The sequence below is a fragment of the Budorcas taxicolor genome, chromosome 17, assembly GCF_023091745.1.
Source record: "Budorcas taxicolor isolate Tak-1 chromosome 17, Takin1.1, whole genome shotgun sequence".
NCBI classification, from domain to species: Eukaryota; Metazoa; Chordata; class Mammalia; order Artiodactyla; family Bovidae; genus Budorcas; species Budorcas taxicolor.
The window spans coordinates 12289355-12311870 of NC_068926.1; the positions used below are offsets into that span (position 1 = coordinate 12289355).

The window sequence follows — 22516 nt, forward strand, 5'->3', positions numbered from 1 at the left end:
TAGTGTCCGTGGGGCCGCAAAGAGTCGGACACGACTGAGCGACTAAGCACACACACATTCTGCTTCTCTATAGGCGTTGTCTCATTCATATAGTAAGTGCTCAATAAACGCTTGCGCTCTGAGAGCACTCGGGCAGAGCTGAACATGCGTGAATATAAGCTTTGATCTCTGATATCCTAGGAGAAATAAGATAATGTTTGCCAAAAAGAAGGGGACTTCTTCCACTGATTTTCTGTTTTTGGTGGTGCTGGTGGGGGAGAATTTTGATTATTATATAAGCACAGATACTGTGGCAGATAAAATCAGAATTATGTAGAAGGATGCTGTCTGTCTGCTCTGCTGTGTGAGAGTATGTTTATTTTCTTTCTTCTGGTCTGAGGATTCTGTGCTGAACTGGACCGCTGTGGTCCTTGCCCTCTGGAAAATCCTGTCCAGAGTTAGGCTGCCTCACAGTGAACACTCACCTCTGTCAGCTCATTAGTGCAGTAGGGGCAACACCAAGATTTAAAGTCCCGTTTGTTCTCCTCCAATGGATTCTTCTTTCGTGTCAAGTAAATGCCTGTCGGAAATGCTTATCTAACAGTGACTCATTTCTCTCTCTTTAGGACCACTGAAACCAGAAATAACTGTCTCCTACATTGCTGTCGCAACAATATTCTTTAACAGCGGACTATCATTAAAAACAGAGGTACTGTTACCTATGGGGACACATGAAAAGCAGGGAGAAAAATTTAATTTGCGCTTACCGCTTTGAAATTTCAGATTCCTTTTGTAAAGCCATGTGTAGTTACAGTCTGAAGGCTTCACTGTCACAGAAAGTGACTTGGACCTCTGCAAAGGACTTGCGTTTTGTACCTAGTAACTGTGAATCGAAGACACTATACTATAGTTGGGCAGCGGCATGGAGACTAAAGCAAGGTGTGGTTAGAGTGGTTATGTCTTTAATACAGTGACCTGAAACATCTACTTCCAGTCTTTCTCAGCTTGTGGGGCTGGGGCACTCTGGAGTCAGTGATGTTCAGTTAAGTTTCCATAACTTGTGGGTCTTCTTTAGCTTCTAGGACTTGTGCTGCTCAAGTGTTGCTTCTTATAGTTTTTAACTAATTTGTGTGTGTTTTTTTTAAAGTATATTCTTTGCTGGGTTATCTATTACCTGTTAATATGGCATGTCTATTACATAATAATATATAAACATACTGAAATGCAGGAATTTTTCACATTAAACCACCATCTACCATGAACACACACAGGTAGTTTTATTTACTGATCTAGCTATCCCTGAATATGAGATTCTTTTAGAATTAAACAGATCGAGATACTTTAATATCCAAGAGAGGAATGAGTAGAATTTATGATTCTCCTTTGAATTGAAATAAGAGAAGAAAATACCCATTTACCTTTGAGGAAATTATTGAGCTTGTAAAGTTGTCATTCTAAGATATGCTTATTCATATGTAGATAGGGACTCTAACTACAGGTTTTGGGGCATTTTTGGAAACGGGTTTAAAATTCTGTTTCCACATTTGGGCTTGCTTGTATTTATTTTAATTTTCTTTTAAGTGTGCTTTGAATAAAAACCGTATTTAGTTACCTTCATTTTTGACCATCCTAGTAGCAACTTGGAAAAAGCATGGTCTGACTAAATTTATGTATTCTGTAGTTGTCAAGTTGGTATAAATCTTATCAATGGGCATTTTTGATATAGAAGGGATCCCTGTGTAGTGTCTGAGAAATTTTGTCTTAAGAATTTGAAATATTGTCACTAATTACTTGCTTTTTTGAAACTGACTTAGAATGAGATTTCCTAAATAGGTTAAATTCTAGTTTTTGTAAATTATTTTGACATGAGAGGACTATGGTTGGTGCTTCGGGGTGGGGAGTGGCGCAGGCTTTCTCTGTCAACACCTGAGTTCTACACTTGGTTCTCAAACGTGGGATCCAGTGATACAGAAAGATACTTGCCGCTCCTGTGGTACTGGACGGATCTTCCCTTGAGGTCTTCCTGCTGGCCTTGGCTGATTCTCTTTGTGGAACAGGTGCCTCACCCAAGCCCTGTGCTTGAGACATTGCTCTAACTACATCCCCTGCTGGCTGCTTAATGTCTGCAGCTGTTCTCTGTTGTGAAGTTGCCAAATCGATTCCAACTCTTTGTAACCCCGTGGACTGCGTCCCTCCAGGCTCCTCTGTCTAAGGCATTTCCCAGGCAAGAATACTGGAGTGGGTTGCCATTTCCTTCTCCAACATTTTTTCTTTATGCCTTGGGAAATCTGGCAAGATTTGATTCTCTCACTCCTTTAGTTTCTTGTTTAACGCTATCCTGTCAAGCAGCCAACTCTGTGGGATGCAGGAGTTGAAGAAGGAAGAATGTCATACTTACCAGCATTTTCTAAGGACCAAATGCTTCTGTAACCACCTAGGAAACCTTCATCCAGCCAATTTGGCTCTGATGATGAAATGCCTGGATCCTGTGTTTTATCTTGGTATCTAAGCAGCCATCAAAGCCACTTCCTCCATTAAGGGCCCTTTTCAAACTAATACAATATTAAGTCATTTTCAAGATCCATTTAACTTAAGATGCCCTAGATTGCATCATTATGTAGTGTTGAACCATCTCTAGGCCTTGCTAATTTCCCAGGCAAGTGAACAGTTGTAAGTTAGGAAGTAGCAATCTGATTTTCATGTTACTTGTTTTTAAGATAATAATCAAATTAATATCAGCTGGGACGACTATTTTTTTTTTATCCTACTAGGTCCTGGAATCGGAGAAGGCAATAGCACCCCACTCCAGTACTCTTGCCTGGAAAATCCCATGGACGTAGGAGCCTGGTGGGCTGCAGTCCATGGGGTTGCTGAGGGTCGGACACAACTAAGCGACTTCACTTTCACTTTTCACTTTCATGCATTGGAGAAGGAAATGGCAACCCACTCCAGTGTTCTTGCCTGGAGAATCCCAGGGACGGCTGAGCCTGGTGGGCTGCCGTCTATGGGGTTGCACAGAGTCAGACACGACTGAAGCAACTTAGCAGCAGCAGCAGGTCCTGGAATAGTGCATTTTTGCACATAGGAGACAGCAAGTTATTCTTGAGTCTATTTGCAAACATTTACTTTGGTCCCACTCAAGTTTGATTTATCTTGAACATTTCATGTAGTATTACTTATACATTGAGGTGATGATGTGTATTCTAAACGTTGTTTTGTTCATTTATTAAAATTATAAAGGACTGTGTATTAGTACTCCATGCTAGAAAGATTTAATGCTAAATCTTGTTTTATGACTCTTGGTTTTTAGTTTTGAAATCCCTGTTGAAATGGTTTCTGAACTTTTGTTGTAGTGTTATGAAATAAGGTCACATTTGAAATATCTTTTATATTTAGTTAGCTTCAGACCTGCAGTTTCAGAGGATTAGTCACTGAAGAGATTGTGATGGGACCAATCTTACTTAAACAGGTACCTAAGACGTGCTAATGACCACAGGTCCTGCAGCCCTGTAAACTTGTGCTTGGCCTGGGACAGGAGCAAAGATGAACAGGAAGCTCAGAACCTGAGAAGGGTCTCCAGTAGGGCTAAAATATTTAGTTTTCCTTATTTTCCTAGACAGATCATTTTTTAAAAACCCTACTAGCTTAGAAGTAACTATATCAAATTCTAAACTTGAGGCTACTGCTGCTTATATCCAGCCCAGAGCTATGAGACTCAAAGCAAATCCAGTAAAGGTCAAATAAGGGTTAGCAGGGAAATTGGTATGTAATGAAAATATTTCTAAATCCCAGTCTGAGCCTCTGATTTTAAGCAATTCTTGATGCTGTCAGTGAGGTCCTCGTATGTGGAGTATCTCCTTAAGTTTATTTTAATGGAATTCGACCTGTATTACATGTGAGTAAACAAAATGTCATGCGAAATCAACTTTTCAATTATTCATGATGGTGTTTTATTTAAGTATGTGGCCCTAAATTCTACATGGATATGCTTGGAGTAATACTCTTTTGAAATTCATAGTGTTTACTTGCTTTTTCTTTTCCACTGCTACGTTATTTTATCTTTAAGATTGTATGAAAAAGATATAAAAAATATAGAACATTGGGTTTTTGTGACCGTCTTGGAATCTTTCTTGGAAACAATTCATGTCTGTTAACTTCATGTTGTTAAGAAGCCCTTGATGACCCAACATAGTAGCCCCTTGTGATTCATTTTTCTGGTCTTTACTGTTCCATTAGTCTGATACAATGTCAGTTGTTTCTAATTGTCATTTATCAGGTCAGCTTGTATTTTTTTAACTACATTTTTTATAACTTTTTTCATGATTCCAAAAATAGTATTTCCCCATGTAGAAACATTAGAAAGAATAAAAATAACTGCTCTTAACATTGTGTTAATTTTTGTCCTTTTTTCATAGACATATTTTTTATATCAGTTCAGTTCAACTGCTCAGTCATGTCTGACTCTTTGCAACCCCATGGACTGCAGCACGCCAGGCTTCCCTGTTCATCACCAACTCCTGGAGTTTGCTCAAACTCATGTCCATTGAGTCGATGATGCCATCCAACTATCTCATCCTCTGTCGTCCCCTTCTCTTCCCGCCTTCAATCTTTCCCAGCATCAGGGTCTTTTCAGATGAGTCAGTTCTTCACATCAGGTGGCCAAAGTATTGGAGCTTCAGCTTAAGCATCAGTCCTTCCAATGAATATTCAAGACTGATTTCCTTTAGGATGGACTGGTTGGATCTCCTTGCAGTCCAAGGGACTCTGAAGAGTCTTCTCCAACACCACAGTTCAAAAGCATCAATTCTTTGGTGCTCAGCTTTCTTTGTAGTCCAACTCTCACATCCATACATGACTACTGGAAAAACCAAAGCTTTGACTAGATGGACCTTTGTTGGCAAAGTAATGTCTCTGCTTCTTAATATGCTCTCTAGCTTTTCTTCCAAGGAGCAAGCATCTTTTAATTTAAAGGCTGCAGTCACCATCTGCAGTGATTTGGGAGCCCCAAAAATAAAGTCTGTCACTGGTTCCATTGGTTCCCCATCTATTTGCCATGAAGTGATGGGACCAGATGCCATGATCTTACTTTTCTGAATGTTGAGCTTTAAGCCAGCTTTCTCACTCTCCTCTTTCACTTTCATCAAGAGGCTTTCTAGTTCCTCTTCCCTTTCTGCCATAAGGGTGGTGTCATCTGCATATCTGAGGTTATTGATATTTCTCCCGGCAATCTTGATTCCAGCTTGTGTTTCATCCAGCCTAGCATTTCTCATGATGTGCTCTACATATCAGTTAAATAAGCAGGGTGACAATCTACAGCCTTGATGTATTCCTTTTCCTATTTGGAACCAGTCTGTTGTTCCATGACCAGTTCTAACTGTTGCTTCCTGACCTGCATACAGGTTTCTCAAGAGGCAGGTCAGGTGGTCTGGTATTCCCATCTCTTTCAGAATTTTCCACAGTTTATTGTGATCCACACAGTCAAAGTCTTTGGCGTAGTCAGTAAAGCGGCAATAGCTGTTTTTCTGGAACTCTCTTGCTTTTTCGATGGTCCAGCAGATGTTGGCAATTTGATCTTTGGTTCCTCTGCCTTTTCTAAAACCAGCTTGAACATCTGGAAGTTCATGGTTCCATATATATGCACTAATATACTGTATTGGTGTTTTCCTTGCTGGCTTACTTCACTCGGTATAATAGGCTCCGGTTTCATCCAGCTCATTAGAACTGATTTGAATGCCTTCTTTTTAATGGCTGAGTAATACTCCATGTACCACAGCTTTCTTATCCATTTGTCTGCTGATGGACATCTAGGTTGCTTCCATGTCCTGGCTATTGTAAACAGTGCTGCACTGGGGTGGTCTACACAGATGAATATTGGGGTGGTCTACACAGTTTTAGCATATTTTCTAATAGCTCTTAACACTGTTGCTACCTTACGTTATTAGTTATTCTCCCCCTTTTGGACATATACATTGATTCCCGATTTTACTGTAATAGATAATGCTGTGACTATCAGTTCTTTCAATATATAAATGCTTGTAACCACTTTTTATATCCTTAGGTGAAATGCCTCGCCAAAACATTTTGAAATGCAGGAATATGAGTCATATTATAGTCCTTGAGATACTCTCCCAAATTACTTTTCAGAAAAGTTAAAGCATTTTATATTCCTATGAGAAGTGTATACCAGTACCTTTGTTTACTGCATTCTGGCTAATCATTTTAATTTTTTAAAAATAAAAAACCCACTGATAGTTATTTGCTGTTTGTAGAATCCCTCTGAGTATGTTTGGGTGAGATTTGGTTTCAAGACTACTGAGAATTTTTCCAGCTGCTGGTGCTCAAATTTTTTCTGGGCTGAAACTTCTGGTTCAGTGTAAGATGGCTCCTTTTACGTGAGCTCTGATCTGCGCACCCAGTGTGGCTTCAGGTTGGCCCAGTGTTATTCTCCGTTAGATCCAGGTTGCCAGAAGTTCCATAGATGCCTGTGCCTTTAGAGATGTATTGAGATTGAATCTACATGTCTCCCAGTGTGTCTTCACATAGAGAGATGAAGGGTGGGAGCTGCTGAGACAGATGGCAGAAAGTGGTGATCAGTGAATGAGTCTGCATTAACCTACTATTTATTACTCTGTAAACTGTCCCATGGACAGAGGAGCCTGATAGGCTGCAGTCCATGGGGTTGCTACTAGTCAGACACGACTGAGCGACTTCACTTTCACTTTTCACTTTCATGCATTGGAGAAGGACATGGCAACCCACTCCAGTGTTCTTGCCTGGAGAATCCCAGGGACGGGGGAGCCTGGTGGGCTGCCTTCTATGGGGTCGCACAGAGTTGGACATGACTGAAGTGATTTAGCAGCAAACTGTGACTAATGTCTCTGAGGCCACTTCATGACTTAACTTGAACTAGGGAAGGTGGGGGACATTGTAGTGCTAAGTTTATAACCGGTGACTCTGTGGAATCTTGGAATGTGTTTTAATGACTGCATGTTTCATATGTTTTCTGTTACTTTCTGAATTTGTTTCATTTCCTCTGAATAATCACATAACCCAAAGAAATTCAAATGTAAATGCTTGTTAGTTTGGACATATTGAAATCCCAGAGTTTAATGTTACATCCTTTTCCAGCTGTGAGACTCACATGTTCCTAGTGTGTCATGTCTCCATGCAAACCTTCTCCCTCTTGGGGCAATGGTGTGACTTGGTGGTAGAAACAGGTGTGCATGGGTTTGATAGCTTGCCAGAAATGGGTTTGATTCTGATTCACTCTCAACCTCAATGTTCTCATCAGATAATATCTTCCTAATAGAGTTGTTGTCAGGATTAAATGAGGTAACATAGATAAAAATGGCAAGCCCAAAGCATGGCACAGAGCTCTGCTATTCAGTAAGTTTAACAGAGAAATCTAGTGAGTAAAGAAATACTGGTTTATAGTTTTCTTATTTTGTATTACATGTATTCACATGATAAAAAGGTAATACTAGACCCATTTAAAAAAAATCTAGTGAGTAGATTTTGGGGAAAGAGCCATTTGGAAATATAGAATATTATTGGGAAAAACATTTTTAAAAATTATGATTTGTGTGTAGATTTAGTAACATCCTGCCAAGTTGAGGCCTTGCCAGGTCTGGTGTAATGAATAAAGGGTATCAAATTTAATTAAAATGCTAGGTCCTGCCAAAATTTTTAAACAAGATTTTATTCTTTTGAGTTAGCCAAAAAGTTTGTGTGGATTTTTCTGTGGCATCCCATGTGTTTATAGTGTCAGCAATTCTGAAATCTATGCTAGTGTTAAGGTAGTTAGCTTAGTTGTATTCCAGCATTTTATGAATCTAAATTGTTATGGTGTATTATATTTGAAAGAAATGAGAATGTTTCATAAATTTTATATAAAAACATAATTACGACGAAGAGTTTTTTTTTTTTCTTAAAGTCTATCTCTTATGCGTATGCTTATAGGTAAAAACTTTAGCTGTGAAATAACTCCAAATTGATAGATATTAACTAGACTTACTGTGGTGATCATTTTGCACTATACGCAATGAATCATCGTGTTGTATGCCTAAAACTAGTACAACATTGTATGTTAACTATATCTCAATTAAAAAACCTAATTCATGTAATGTTGTTTTGGCAGCAATCTCTCTTCAGAAATAGTTTTCTTACCTATGTTATTTTGTGTCCTTCATTTTCACAGGAGCTGACAAGTGCTTTGGTGCATATAAAACTGCATCTTTTTATTCAGATCTTTACACTTGCATTCTTCCCAGCAGCAGTATGGCTTTTTCTTCAGCTTTTATCAATCACACCCATCAATGAATGGCTTTTAAAAGGGTATGTTTAAATATTTTGAAGGGTCCACTTTTAATGGGGCATCTTTATGACGTTATCATTTCTGTGGCAACTGTATATAAAAGGGCTTATGTGTGATATAAGGAAATAAAAACACTTTTAACATTATTATTATTCCTAAAAAATGATAATGTTTCATCAAGGAAGTTCATTAGAGAATTTTATGACAGAGTCTTAAAAGATAATGCTCTTACTTAATCTTATGGTTCCAGGAGAGATAGTTTTCTGTTGGGAGAAAAATGGAAGGCGCTAGAGGATGTAAGATCTGTGTTTGTGTGTGTAATGTAGGCTCTAAGTTGGATGCTTTAACTTTTGCACACTATATCTTACTAAATACTACGTGTTTTTAAAAATATATAGGAAATAAAAAATATAGAGAGGGGACAAACATTTACTTTTTCACTTGCTCTGTTTTATGTTTGATAGGATAATTGAATTACCAATACATTTTTGTTAAAATCTTTTTTCCCGTTAAAAATGTTGCCATGTTTGTTAAAAGGATTAAATGACTTAAAAGTTATTTGGAGTGGTTTAAAGCTAGCCACATTTTAGCATCATGGTATAACAGCTTTAATACTGAACTCCAGGCCTAAAGGTTGCATTTTAATCTAGTCGGAAACCTAGACTAGGTTTAAGCTAGTCTGAAACCTCAACTTCCCTGTTTTGTAATTATGGTGGTGGTTTAGTCTCTAAGTCATGTCCAACTCTTGCGATCCCATGGACTGTAGCCCACCAAGCTCCTCTGTCCATGGGATTTTCCAGGCAAGAGTATTAGAGTGGTTTGCCACTTCCTTCTCCAGGGAATCTTCCCAACCCAGGGATTGAATCCAGGTCTCCTGCACTGCAGGGAAATTCTTTACTAATTGAGCTACCAGGGAAGATGTTTCCTAATTATAAAATGAAGATAATCATATTTTTATTGCCTGCTTATTAATTATTTGGGGGACATCAATTGAGATCACTTATTCATTCATTCATTTGCTATTTATTTAGCTCCTATTACATGCTAGGAACTATAGATACTGGACAAACAACAGTGAACAAAATTGGCAAGTGCCAGTTAGCTTTGCATGTCAAGGACATTCTTGGTGTGATTGTCAGTAAACAAGTAAATCCGTGATCAAGATAGAGACAAATGATGTGAAGTAAAACTGTGTGATATGGTTGAAAATGGTTGAGAGGATAGACTGGTGATTAATTTACACTGTAGAGTTCTAGGGGTAGAACGTTCTAGACAAATAAATTAGAATGTGTAAGGGCTGGAACAAGCTGGAATGTTCTAGAGTCAGGAAAGTGACAATGATGATCAAAGCCTAATGATGTAGAGGATGAGTAATATGACTTGGGGTTGGAAAGGTGGACAGGACCCTTCCCATAGAGCTTTGCAGGCTATGGAAAAACATTCAGTTTTCATTTTGTGAAGCTACTGGAGGGATTTAAATAAGAGAGTGAGGTGGTTCGGATCTGTATTGCAAATGATTCTTCTAGTTCTGGTATGGAGAACAGATAGTAGAAGGGCCTGAGAGAAAGCTTGGGGACCAGCTCGGAGGTTAGTGTGGTGAGGTAGCAGTGCAGTAGAAATAAATGGATGTATGGAGATTATGTTTAAAAATTAGAGCTCTCAGAACCCATGGGTGGATAGGGTGTAGAGAGAGAAGGAAAGCGAGGAGTCAAAGATGACATCTAGATTTGGGGTATGAGCTACTGGGTGATAGGTGGCATCATTTACTTAGCTGGGGGAGAAAGTTTAGGACAAGAGGGGGAATCAAGGGTGCTGTTTTAATTGAGTTTGAGAGAATGATGTAAAATTTCACCAGAAATTATAAAATGCTACATAAATATGATGCCATCATTTTAGAGCAACAATGTATGATGTGTATTAAGAACCAGTATTTGGGACTTCGTTGGTGGTCCATTGGTTAAGACTCTGCACTTTCAGTGCAGGGGGCATGACTTTGATCCCCAGATGGGAACTAAGATATCCCATGTGCTGCAGAGTATGACCAAAAAAACCCCAAACAAGCCCAGTATTTACCGAGTATCTGCCCTTCATAGAACACTCAAGAAGTTGGAAAAGACTAACATTCTCCTTGTATTCAGGGAACGTTGTTTCGTTGGATATGTAGAACATGCAGCAGCAGTAGGACATGGGGCTTCCCAGGTGATGCTGGTGATAAAGAGCCCACCTGCCAGTGCAGGAGACTTAAAAAATGTGGGCTCAGTCCCTGGGTGGGGAAGATCCCATAGAGCAGGGCATGGCAGTCCATTCCAGTATTCTTGCCCGGAGAATCCCATGGACAGAGGAGCCTGGTGGGCTTACTGCCGATGGAGTCACAAAGATTTGGATACAACGGAAGAAGCACAAGCTGGAATCAAGATTGCCGGGAGAAATATCAATAACCTCAGATATGCAGATGACACCACCCTTATGGCAGAAAGTGAAGAGGAACTAAAAAGCCTCTTGATGAGAGTGAAAGAGGAGAGTGAGAAAGTTGGCTTAAAGCTCAACATTCAGAAAACAAAGATCATGGCATCCGGTCCCATCACTCCATGGGAAATAGATGGAGAAACAGTGGAAACAGTGTCGGACTTTATTTTTGGGGGGCTCCAAAATCACTGCAGATGGTGATTGCAGCCATGAAATTAAGACACTTACTCCTTGGAAGAAAAGTTATGACCAACCTAGATAGCATATTCAAAAACAGAGACATTACTTTGCCGACTAAGGTCCGTCTAGTCAAGGCTATGGTTTTTCCAGTAGTCATGTATGGATGTGAGAGTTGGACTGTGAAGAAGGCTGAGCACCGAAGAACTGATGCTTTTGAACTGTGGTGTTGGAGAAGACTCTTGAGAGTCCCTTGAACTGCAAGGAGATTCAACCAGTCCATTCTGAAGGAGATCAACCCTGGGATTTCTTTGGAAGGAATGGTGCTAAAGCTGAAGCTCCAGTACTTTGGCCACCTCATGCGAAGAGTTGACTCATTGGAAAAGACTTTGATGCTGGTAGGGATTGGGGGCAGGAGGAGAAGGGGACGACCGAGGATGAGATGGCTGGATGGCATCACTGACTCAATGGATGCCAGTCTGAGTGAACTCCGGGAGTTGGTGTGGACAGGGAGGCCTGGCGTGCTGCGATTCATGGGGTGGCAAAGAGTGACTGAACTGAACTGAACTGAAAAGCTCAACATTCAGAAAACAAAGATCATGGCATCTGGTCCCATCACTTCATGGGAAATAGATGGGGAAACAGTGGAAACAGTGTCAGACTTTATTTTGGGGGGCTCCAAAATCACTGCAGATGGTGACTGCAGCCATGAAATTAAAAGACGCTTACTCCTTGGAAGAAAAATTATGACCAACCTAGACAGCATATTGAAAAGCAGAGACGTTACTTTGCCAACAAAGGCCTGTCTAGTCAAGGCTATGGTTTTTCCAGTGGTCATGTATGGATGTGAGAGTTGGACTGTGAAGAAGGCTGAGTGCCGAAGAATTGATACTTTTGAACTGTGGTGTTGGAGAATACTCTTGAGAGTCCCTTGGACTGCAAGGAGATCCAACCAGTCCATTCTGAAGGAGATCAGCCCTGGGGTTTCTTTGGAGAGAATGATGCTGAAGCTGAAACTCCAATACTCTGGCCACCTCATGCGAAGAGTTGACTCATTGGAAAAGACTCTGATGCTGGGAGGGATTGGGGACAAGAGGAGAAGGGGACGACAGAGGATGAGATGGCTGGATGGCATTACTGACTCGATGGACGTGAGTCTGAGTGAACTCCGGGAGTTGGTAATGGACAGGGAGGCCTGGCATGCTGCAATTCATGGGGTGGCAAAGAGTTGGACATGACTGAGTGACTGAACTGAACTGAAGAGTCTTAACATGCATGCACGTAGGATATATATATATATATATATATATATGCATATATATACATATATATATATACAGAATAGTAGCCAATCAAAATGGTCTAGCTTGTGATTTGTTAGATAAGTATAACCAGTTATAGAGGAAGAAGGCCAGACATCCTGGAATACAAAGTCAAGTGGGCCTTAGGAAGCATCACTATGAACAAAGCCAGTGGAGGTGTTGGGATTGCAGCTGAGTTATTTCAAATCCTAAAAGATGATGCTGTGAATGTGCCACACTCAATATGCCAGCAAATTTGGAAAACTCAGCTGTGTCCACAGGACTGGAAAAGTCAGTTTTCATTCCAATCCTAAAGAAAGGCAATGCCAAAGAATGCTCAATCTACTGCACAGTTGCACTCATCTCAGTTCAGTTCAGTCATTCAGTTGTGTCTGGCTTTTGGCGACCCCATGGACTGCAGCACATCAGGCCTCCCTGTCCATTACCAATTCCTAGAGTTTACTCAAACTCATGTCCATTGAGTTGGTCATGCCATCCAACCATTTCCTCCTCCACTGTTGCCTTCTCCTCCTGCCTTCAGTCTTTCCCAGCATCAGGGCCTTTTCCATTGAGTCAGTTTGTCGCATCAGGTGGCCAAAGTATTGGAGTTGCAGCTTCAACATCAGTCCTTCCAATGAATATTAAGGACTGATCTCCTTTAGAATGGACTGGTTGGATCTCCTTGCAGTCCAAGGGTCTCTCAAGAGTCTTCTCCAACACCACAGTTCAAAAGCATCACTTCTTCAGTGCTCAGCTTTCTTTATAGTTCAACTCTTATATCCATACTCATCTCACATGCTAGCAAAGTAATGCTCAAAATTCTCAAAGTTAGGCTTCAACAGTATGTGAACTGGGAGCTTCCAGATGTTTAAGCTGGATTTAGAAAAGGCAGAGGAACCAGAGATCAAATTGCCAACATTGTTGGATCATAGAAAAAGCAAGAGAATTCCAGAAAAACATCTACTTCTGCTTTATTGACTACACCAAAGCCTTTGACTGTATGGATCACAACAAACTGTGGAAAATTCTTAAAAAGATGGGAATACCAACCCACCTTGCCTACCTCCTCAGAAATATGTATGCAGGTTAAGAAGCAACAGTTAGAATCAGGCATGGAACAACGGACTGGTTCCAAACTGGGAAAGAAGTAAATCAAGGTTGTATATTGTCACCCTGCTTATTTAACTTATTTGCAGAGTACATCATGAGAAATGCTGGGCAGGATGAAGCACAAGCTGGAATCAAGATTGCTGGGAGAAATATCAATAGCCTCAGATATGCAGATGACACCACCCTTATGGCAGAAAGCAAAAAGAAACTAAGGAGCCTCTTGATGAAAGTGAAAGAGGAGAGTGAAAAAGCTGGCTTAAAACTCAATGTTCAGAAAACTAAAATCATGGCAGCTGGTCCCATCACTTCATGGCAAGTAGATGGGGGAACAATGGAAACAGTGACAGACTTTATTTTTTTGGACTCCAAAAATCACTGCAGATGGTGACTGCAGCCATGAAATGAAAAGATGCTTGCTCTTTGGAAGAAAAGCTATGACTAACCTAGACAGCATATTAAAAAGCAGAGATATTACTTTGCCAACAATGGTCTATCTAGTCAAAGCTATGGTTTTTCCAGTAATTATGTATGGATGTGAGAGTTGGACTGTAAAAAAAACTGAGCACTGAAGAATGGATGCTTTTAAACTGCGGTGTTGGAGAAGACTCTTGAGAATCCTTTGGACTGCAAGGAGATCCAACCAGTCTATCCTAAAGAAGATTAGTCCTGGGTTTTCATTGGAAGGACTGATGCTAAAGCTGAAACTCCAAATCTTTGGCCACCTGTTGTGAAACTGACTCATTTGAAAAGACCCCAATGCTGGCAAAGACTGAAGGCAGGAGGAAAAGGGCATGACAGAGGATGAGGTGGTTGGATGGTATCACCAATGTGAGTCTGAGCAAGCTCTGGGAGTTGGTGAAGGACAGGGAAGCCTGACATGCTACAGTCCATGGGGTTGCAGAGTCAGACATGACCGAGTGACTGAACTGAACTGAGGGGAAGAAGTTCAGCCTGGATTGTGTACCTCTAAAGTAGAGAATTCAAACATGAAGCATTAGTGGGCGACAAAGATAAAAAGTTTCCTTTAGTCCAAGCTGCAAAAGGTGGGACCTACTGATCTGAAGAGTTTGGGTTTAAATCTGATGATGGAGAATTGTTAAATGTGCTAAACACAAGAACACATGCTCAAGAATGGTCATTAGGATTATCTGATAGTATTGTCCTGGGTATGTCGGCAGAGTAGCGCTTGTAATCTCCATATGCTAAGTAAAAAAAGCATACAATTCCGCAGCTCAGGATATTGAACTGAAAGGAGCATAGACTGAGTCTGCCTCACTTAGAGAAAGCTTTTCCTCACTCATATTTTTCTCCCGTCCCCTCCCAATTTGAGAGTACACACTTAGTATGTTAACTAGTGGGAGTTGCTGACTTCTGTATCAGGATCCTGTTTAAATCACTGAAATAAATGTATTCTGAGTACGTACTCCCTTAACTTTTTGTGTTAAAAGGAAAGAGTGGAGGTAGAAAGAACACTGAGTAGGCATTTAGATATGTCTAGACTTGGGCAAAAAAGCGTCTGAAGGGGGATGATGACAATGGTCATGGAAAACAGTGGAAAATTGGTTGTGGTGACTAATTGGTTTATTAAGACTGGAGCTCCACTTAACTCGAAAGTTTCAAGCTAGTTCATTAGGAGTAAAGTGATCCATTGACAGAGATAAGCCAATTGAGACGCAAAGTTGATTTCTTTGAAAATACATAAATTCTGTATTAGACATCTTTAGTTTAAGGTGGTAGGCTTAGGCAGCAATCGAGGGAATGGAGGCTGGGTTTAGCAATAGAAATTTTTAAGTATTCTTACCCATTCAGGTTTGAAAATAAGATTGAGAAGAAGACAGGAGTAGCCAGCAAAAACTTGAATGGGTTTGTTTAAAACACAAGGTAAATTAGAATGATGCTGTCCTATGACAACCAGGAGAATAGAGTGCTTTGAGAAGCAAGGGGGTAAGAAGAATGAATGCAGGGAAAAGGATGTTGAATCTGGTGACTGGGAGATTTCTGGGGATTTATAAGATTACTGCTTTTACTAGAGGGGCTTCCCAGGTGGCTCAAGTGGTGAAGAATCCGCCCACCAATTCAGGGTCCATGGGAGGCCTGGGTGTGATCGCTGGGATGGGAAGATCCCCTGGAGGAGGAAATGGCAACCTACTCCAGTACTCCTGCCTGGAGAATCCCATGAACTGAGGAGCCTGGCGGGCTGCAGTCCATGGTGTTGCAAAGAGTCGGACAAGACTGAGCATGCGCAGGCACATACACTTTTACTAGGAGGGTCAAAAGTCCGATTCCGGGGAGTCGAGAGAGAATGAGCTTTGGGGCCAAGGAAGTGGAGCACAGCAGTGAGCCTCAGTGATAACGGTAGGACTGTATCTTGAGGAAACAGTGCTAATTTTGAGGTTAGTTATCTACATTTGTGTGTTGAATGTTTTGCCTTCTTGAAGGCAGAAATGATGCCTTATGCTTTTTCTTTAATACCCTTGTGTAGTATCCTACCTATAGAAAGCATATATATTAAATGTATAGATTAGTGGTTTTTTTTTAAAGATGTTGAGAACTCTCCTCCTTTGTACATAGAAGGGAAGGGGCCAGATGAGTGGGAAAGATTGGAAAAGCTAGAAAGATTGAAAATACCTGAGAGGGCAAGGAATATAGAAGGCAGAGGCTGGAGAAACAGGCTTTGCTAAAGTTGTTGTCCCTGGATTCAGGAGTAACTTAATCCTAAATAAGCGGTTTTGTGAGTTTGGTTGTATCACTTAACTCCTTTCTTAACTTCAGTTTTCGGAAAGAGAATGGTAGTATTTATCTTAAATACTCATGAGGGATAAATGAGTAAAGTGTCTATTGTCCAGAACGGTATCTATTACAAATGGTAAAAGTCTAGTAAGTGTTAGTGATATTCATGGTGCTGATCACAAGAAAGGGTGAGAGATTGGAAATTCATAATCAGATACTACTTGAACATCATTTGGGAAAATAGATCTTAAAAGAAGACCATATTTGGGGATTCCCTGGTGCTCTAGTGGATAGGATTTGATGCTTTTGCTGCTAAGGGCCCAGGTTCAATCCCTGGTATGGAAACTATGATCCCATAAGCCATGAGGCATGGCCAAAAAAAAAAAAATTGCTATATTCATGTGAATTCAACTGAAATTCCATATAAGGATTTTTCTTAAGTCTTCAGTCAAAATTAATGAAAACTTTTATTTTTTCTTATTTCAGAGCTAATATAAATTCATTTGTAAATGTTAGATAATACATTATTACAAAAGAGAATAAAAAATCACCTGTGATCCTACTTTCAAATATTAGTCAGGTACTCTGTGTCCTTGATTCCTTGTATAAACTTTCCACTTTAGTTGGGCTGTTTTCTCCTTGTCCCCAGCATGTATATTCTGTATGAATGCTGAATAATGTCTTTTTATCTTTAATACTTGGATTTACTACTCATAATTTCATTTGCTTGTGCTGCAATATATTTTTCTATTCTAAACTAAGAGAATAGACTTCTAATTATGATCTAAGGAGTATGTACATAATTAATAAGAACCAAATTTAGAATAGACACTAGAATTTACTACAGGGTCTGAATCTAAGAAGTATATGATTCAGTTCAGTTCAGTCACTCAGTCACGTCCGACTCTTTGTGACCCCATGGACTGCAGCACACCAGGCTTCCCTGTCCATCACCAACTCCTGGAGCTTACTCAACTCATGTTCATCCAACGATCTCATCCTCTGTCATCCCCTTCTCCTCCTGCCTTCAATCTTTCCCAGCATCAGGGTCTCTTCCAAAGAGTCAGTTCTTTGCATCTGGTGGCCACAGTATTGGAGTTTCAGCTTCAACATCAGTCCTTCCAATGAACATTCAGGACCGATTGCCTTTAGGATGGACTGGTTGGATCTCCTTGCAGTATATGATTGTGTCATGCCTATTTTCACAATGATATTATAGCAACATGAAAATGTTTTTTATGACATGAAAGTTTCAGAATTGCTGTTTTGTGGAAAAGAATTAGCAAATGTAAGCTTGTGTTTTTGTTAAATACATTTGAACTTTGCAAGAGGTTTTTTAAAATATATATGTAACTTTATTTATTTATTTTTGGTTAAACTGGGCCTTTGTTGCTGCTGAGGTTTTTCTCTAGTTTTGGTGATGGACGCTACTGACTAGTTGAGGTACATGGATGTCTCATTGCAGCACTGGCACTTGTTTCAAGCTCTAGGGTGTTCAGGGTTCAGTAATTGCAGCATGTGGACTCAGTAGTTTTGGCTCCCAGGCAAGAGCTCAATAGCTGTGGCACACGAGCTCAGTTGCTCCACGGCATGTGGGATCTCCCCAGATCAGGGATTGAACCTATGTCTTTTCCATTGGCTTTTGGATTCTTTACCACTGAGGCACCATGGAAGCCCTGCAAGAGGTTTTAAAGTTTTATTTTTGCCAAAAGCCTTTCTATAAAACATATAAGGAAAAGATACCTGAAAATAACTAAGCTTATATACACTTACCAAATGATAAACTGGGTTATTTTCGACCATCACACTCACCATAATCTGACTGTTTTTTGAACTGTATAAGAGCTTAAATAATTTTAAAAATGAGATCACTCAAATCTGTGGCATGGAGTGAGAGTTTCTACTAAGCCGCGTTGGCTCATACAGAATTGTCTGAACTCAACGGGACGTGTGCCCCAATAAATGTTCTCCTAGCTCTGCTGTTTTAGAATGAATGTAGTGACAATTTTATAATTGGAAAAAAAAGAAACCTACTTATAATTGCTTTTTGTTTTCTATTTCAGGTTGCAGACAGTAGGTTGCATGCCTCCGCCTGTGTCTTCTGCAGTGATATTAACCAAGGCAGTTGGTGGAAACGAGGTGAGTCATGGGGCTAGCTTTTTTAAACATACGTGGGTGCTATCCTTTTATTTTATATTTTATTTTATGACAAAGGAATCACATCACAGAAAATGCTTAACTATAGCAGCTTATGAAAGAAGTGGATAGATTCATGTGTTAGAAAGAGGCTAAAATTGACAATAATGAGTGGAATTTAGGATTTCAAGGAGAAGAGCAAGGGAGGTGAATGAGACAGAGATAGGTCGTGATTTTTCTATTTCAGTGAGCAATGAGGAGACAGAGGACAAAGAATCCAAGCCAAGGGGCTTTTACATCCAAGACTCATGAACTGAGGACACCCACTATGGCCATTCCTCAGCTCTTAAAAATATTTAGGGCAAACTACGGTCATGGAAAAAGGGTCAGTAAAAGTTTAATGGCAGGTGAAGATGGTATTAAACAAGGAGAAATGATGCCAGGTTTTTAAGATGAGTTCAGAGAAATCATCCTGGGGAACCATAGCCAAAGAGGAGTGCTTATGTATCGGGATGGCAGTAGTCCATTGTGGGAGCTGCTTATAGGTGGTTCTTCTTGGCTGAGAGGCCCTGCGACTTTGTACCAAGGGACTCTGCTTTGTAGTCGCTTATTTCTTCTGATATCTTATCATTCAGAAAAGAATGCAAATTTAAACATTTTTTAATTAATTCATGTATTTTTGGCCATGCTGGGTCTCTGTTGCTGTGTGGACTTGCTCTAGCTGCGGTGAGCCGGGGCAGTTCTCTGGTTGTGGTGCTGGGACTTCTGGTTGCGGTGGCTTCTCTTGTTGCAGAGCATGGGCTCTGGGCTCTGGGCTTCAGTAGTTGCAACGCAGGGCTCAGTACTTACAGCTTTCGGGCCCTACAGCTCGTGGTCAGGAGTCATGGCACGCAGACTTAGTTGCCCTGCAGCATGCGGGATCTTCCCAGCCCAGGGATTGAACCTGTGTCCCGTGCGTTGGCAGGTGGATTCTTAACCACTCGACCATCAGGGTAGTCCAAGAAAAGAATACTTTTGAATGAGGCAGGATATATGTAATTTTAATTGGGGGATAATTGCTTTGCAATATTGTGTTGTTTTCTGTCATATATAGGCATGAGTCAGCCATAGGTATACATATATCCCCTCCCTCCTGAATCTCTCTTACCTCCCACGCTCATTGTGATTTTTATTTAATTTGTGTTGCCCAGTGACTAATAATGGTGAGCATTTTTATCTTTCCATGTGCTTATTTGTTGTCTATGTCTTCTTTGGGGAGATGTCTACTAAAATTTTGCTTTTTACAGAATTGAGTGTTTTTGCTTTCTTATTGATGAGCTTTGAGAATTCTATATTCTGGATACAAGACCTTCATTATATATATATATATATATATATATATATATATATATATATATGCTTTGTAAATGTTTTTTCCCAGTCTGGTTTGTCTTTCCTTTTCAAAGCAGTGTCTCTTGAAGAGCAGAATGGTGGTGAGGAAACTAATAGGTGGTTGGATTCTGTATTTATTGAGTTGGCCAGAAAGTTCATTTGGGTTTTTCCGTAATGTATTTTGAAGGCACAGGGTATGCTGATGGATTTGGATGTGGGGTGTGAGAGAAAGAAAGGGTCGAGAGTGACTTCAAGGTTTTTGACTGAGCAGCTGGAAGGATGGAGTTTGCTGACGTGGAGAAGAGTGCTGTGTGACAGCAGATATGTGGGGTTGTTTAGTCTGGGTAGCCACAGTATACTGTGATAACTAAGAACTGCAAAATCTCAGTTAAGCATAAAGGGTTATTTCTTGCTAATGGTACCTGTCCCATGTGGGTCAGTGAGAAGATCTTTGCCATTACTAAGGACACCTGGTTAGTGGAGGCTTATGTTTTGAAGGTACATCATCTGGATGGAGCACAAAGCATTTTAGGTGTGCCATAACAGAGATAGAGAGATTCAGTTCAGTTCAGTTCAGTCACTCAGTCTTGTCTGACTCTTTGCGACCCCATGAATCGCGGCACACCAGGCCTCCCTGTCCATCACCAACTCCCAGAGTTCACCCAAACTCATGTGCATCAAGTCAGTGATGCCATCCAGCCATCTCATCCTCTGTCGTCCCCTTCTCCTGCCCTCAATCCCTCCCAGCTTCAGGGTCTTTTCCAATGAGCTTAGAGAATCACAAGTAGACTTTGTATTTTTCGGTTGGAAGTGATATGTGGTGCTTCTGCTCACGTTACATTGGTCAGAACAAGTCGTGTGGCCTTACCATATTCCTGTGCCCTCAAGGAGAGGGGAACTGGATTGATGAACACCTGTAATGTCAGCCATATGGTAAACATGGAGAACTGGTTGTTTTTTGTTTTGTTTTGTTTTTGTATGTTGAGATGCCTATTACATATCCAGTTGAAGATGTCAGTGAGCAATTATAGATACAAGGGTTGAGAGTTGAGGGACTGGCCTAAACCTGGAGATGTAAATTAGGGCATCATCAATGAATAAATGATATTTAAAGCCAAGATTGTGTATGAGATTCCACAGACAGAAAAGAGCAAAGGTTCAAGGATGGAGCCTGGGGACCCTCCAACATTAAGAGGTTAAGGCAATGAGGAATAACCAGCAAAGGCAACAGAGAGAGTATAATTAATGAGATTGAAGGAAAAACAAGAGAGCATGGTATCCAGGAAGCCAGGTGAAGAAGGGGTTTGAAGGAGGAGGATATGATGAGTGGTGTTAACTTCTGACACCAGTGCTTCCCAGATGGCACTTGTGGTAAAAAACCTGTCTGCCAGTGCAGGAGACTTAAGAGACTTGGGTTCGACCCCTGGGTAGGGAAGATCCCCTGGAGGAGGGCATGGCAATCCACTGTAGTATGCTTGCCTGGAGAACCCATAGGCAGAGGAACCTGGTGTGGTACAGTCTATAGGGTCCCAAAGAACTGGACATGACTGAAGCGACTTAACATGTATGCATGTCAGATTCTGCTGATGGGAGTTGTGTAAGTGAATTCTGAGAATTTACCGTGAAATTAAGCTGTGCAGAGGTTACTGTTAATCTTTAACAGGCTGGTTTTGGTAGAGGGCAGGGGCAAAAGCTTGTTTGGAGTAGGCTTAAGGAAAACAGGAAGAGAAGAATTAGAGACAAGAAGTATAGACTGTGGTTATGATGTACTTTGTGATAAAAAGGAAGAGAGAAATGGGGCTCTTTTTAGAGAGGTGTGTGGTCAAGATTTACTCTTTCAGAAAGGACAGCATTTTCTATCATGATGGGAACTGTACAGTGGAGAGAGAGCTGTGGATTTAAGAGAGAGTGCTGGAGCAGTTTATTTGATCAAGTGAGAGAGAGTGATGTTGGGTTGTATGAGCTTCAGTAGGAACTTAGACCATTTATTCATAATAACAGGAGGGAAGACAGAGTGCATGGCTATAGACCTGTGTAAATGGGTTGAGGGGGACACTTGGAAGTTTTATTCTGATGCCTTTTATTTTTTCGTTGCACGTGAGAATGAGGGTGGGGTAAATGCTATTCATGTTTCAGATGAGAGGAGAAAATGCGGACTTGCCATGCAGATGAGAGTGAGTCCCCTGGAGAGGATGCTAGTGTTGCCAGGTAGCACCAAGGACCGGCTGAGATCAAGCCCTGCCTTTAAAGTGAAGCCAGGCATCGTGGATGTGTGTTTTCTCTCAGTGTAGGAATGAAATTGGCAGATAACTAGATTTAACCAACATCTCATTATGCCAAGAGATTCTTTCAGTTGCCACATAATTAGTGAGGTAGGGAAGTTACGAAAGTCTTGGATTAGCGCCTGCTATGATTATCTATCTATTGCCTTGAAAGAATTTGAGGCAAGGGTTAATTTGTTTAACAGTGTCATTTATCTCTTTCTAATGTGATTCCCTTAAAAACCTTTTCTTTCTCAAATGACTTTTGGCAGAAGTTCAAAGATCACTCATTTTCTTGACATCAACATATGGCATTTGAACGTGTATCTACATGTTTATTCCCCAGTAGATAATTAAATTATTTACATTAATGTTGCATTTTAGCAATACTGAATTTATGTACATCTTCTTTGTCTTCTAACATCATTGGTCTAGTTCTTTAATGTTTATTATGCAGTTTCATGATTATCAGGAATTTTTGAAGTCCTGGAGAGTGAGACATAATTGTTCACAAATATTGAACACTGAGCTTCGGAAAAGAAGCTTGCAAAGTCCAGTTTGGTCATATCTTCTGATATGAAGTGAATAGACTCTTTTATTTTTATATGAAATTATGGGAGAAAATGATCTGCACAAAGATATTAGATAATTTTAAGTTTTAAGCCTTTCTA

General features: G+C 40.4%; 1 protein-coding gene across 1 annotated transcript in view; it reads left to right on the forward strand.

Annotated features, from left to right (window-relative positions):
• The window catches only part of SLC10A7 (solute carrier family 10 member 7), a 303023-nt gene that overhangs the window by 7169 nt on the left and 273338 nt on the right, over positions 1-22516 (forward strand). Inside the window, exons 2-4 of the mRNA XM_052654844.1 lie at positions 606-688; positions 8177-8313; positions 18141-18216. Coding sequence (XP_052510804.1) covers positions 606-688; positions 8177-8313; positions 18141-18216 — 296 coding nt within the window. The remainder of the gene's footprint in view (positions 1-605; positions 689-8176; positions 8314-18140; positions 18217-22516) is intronic.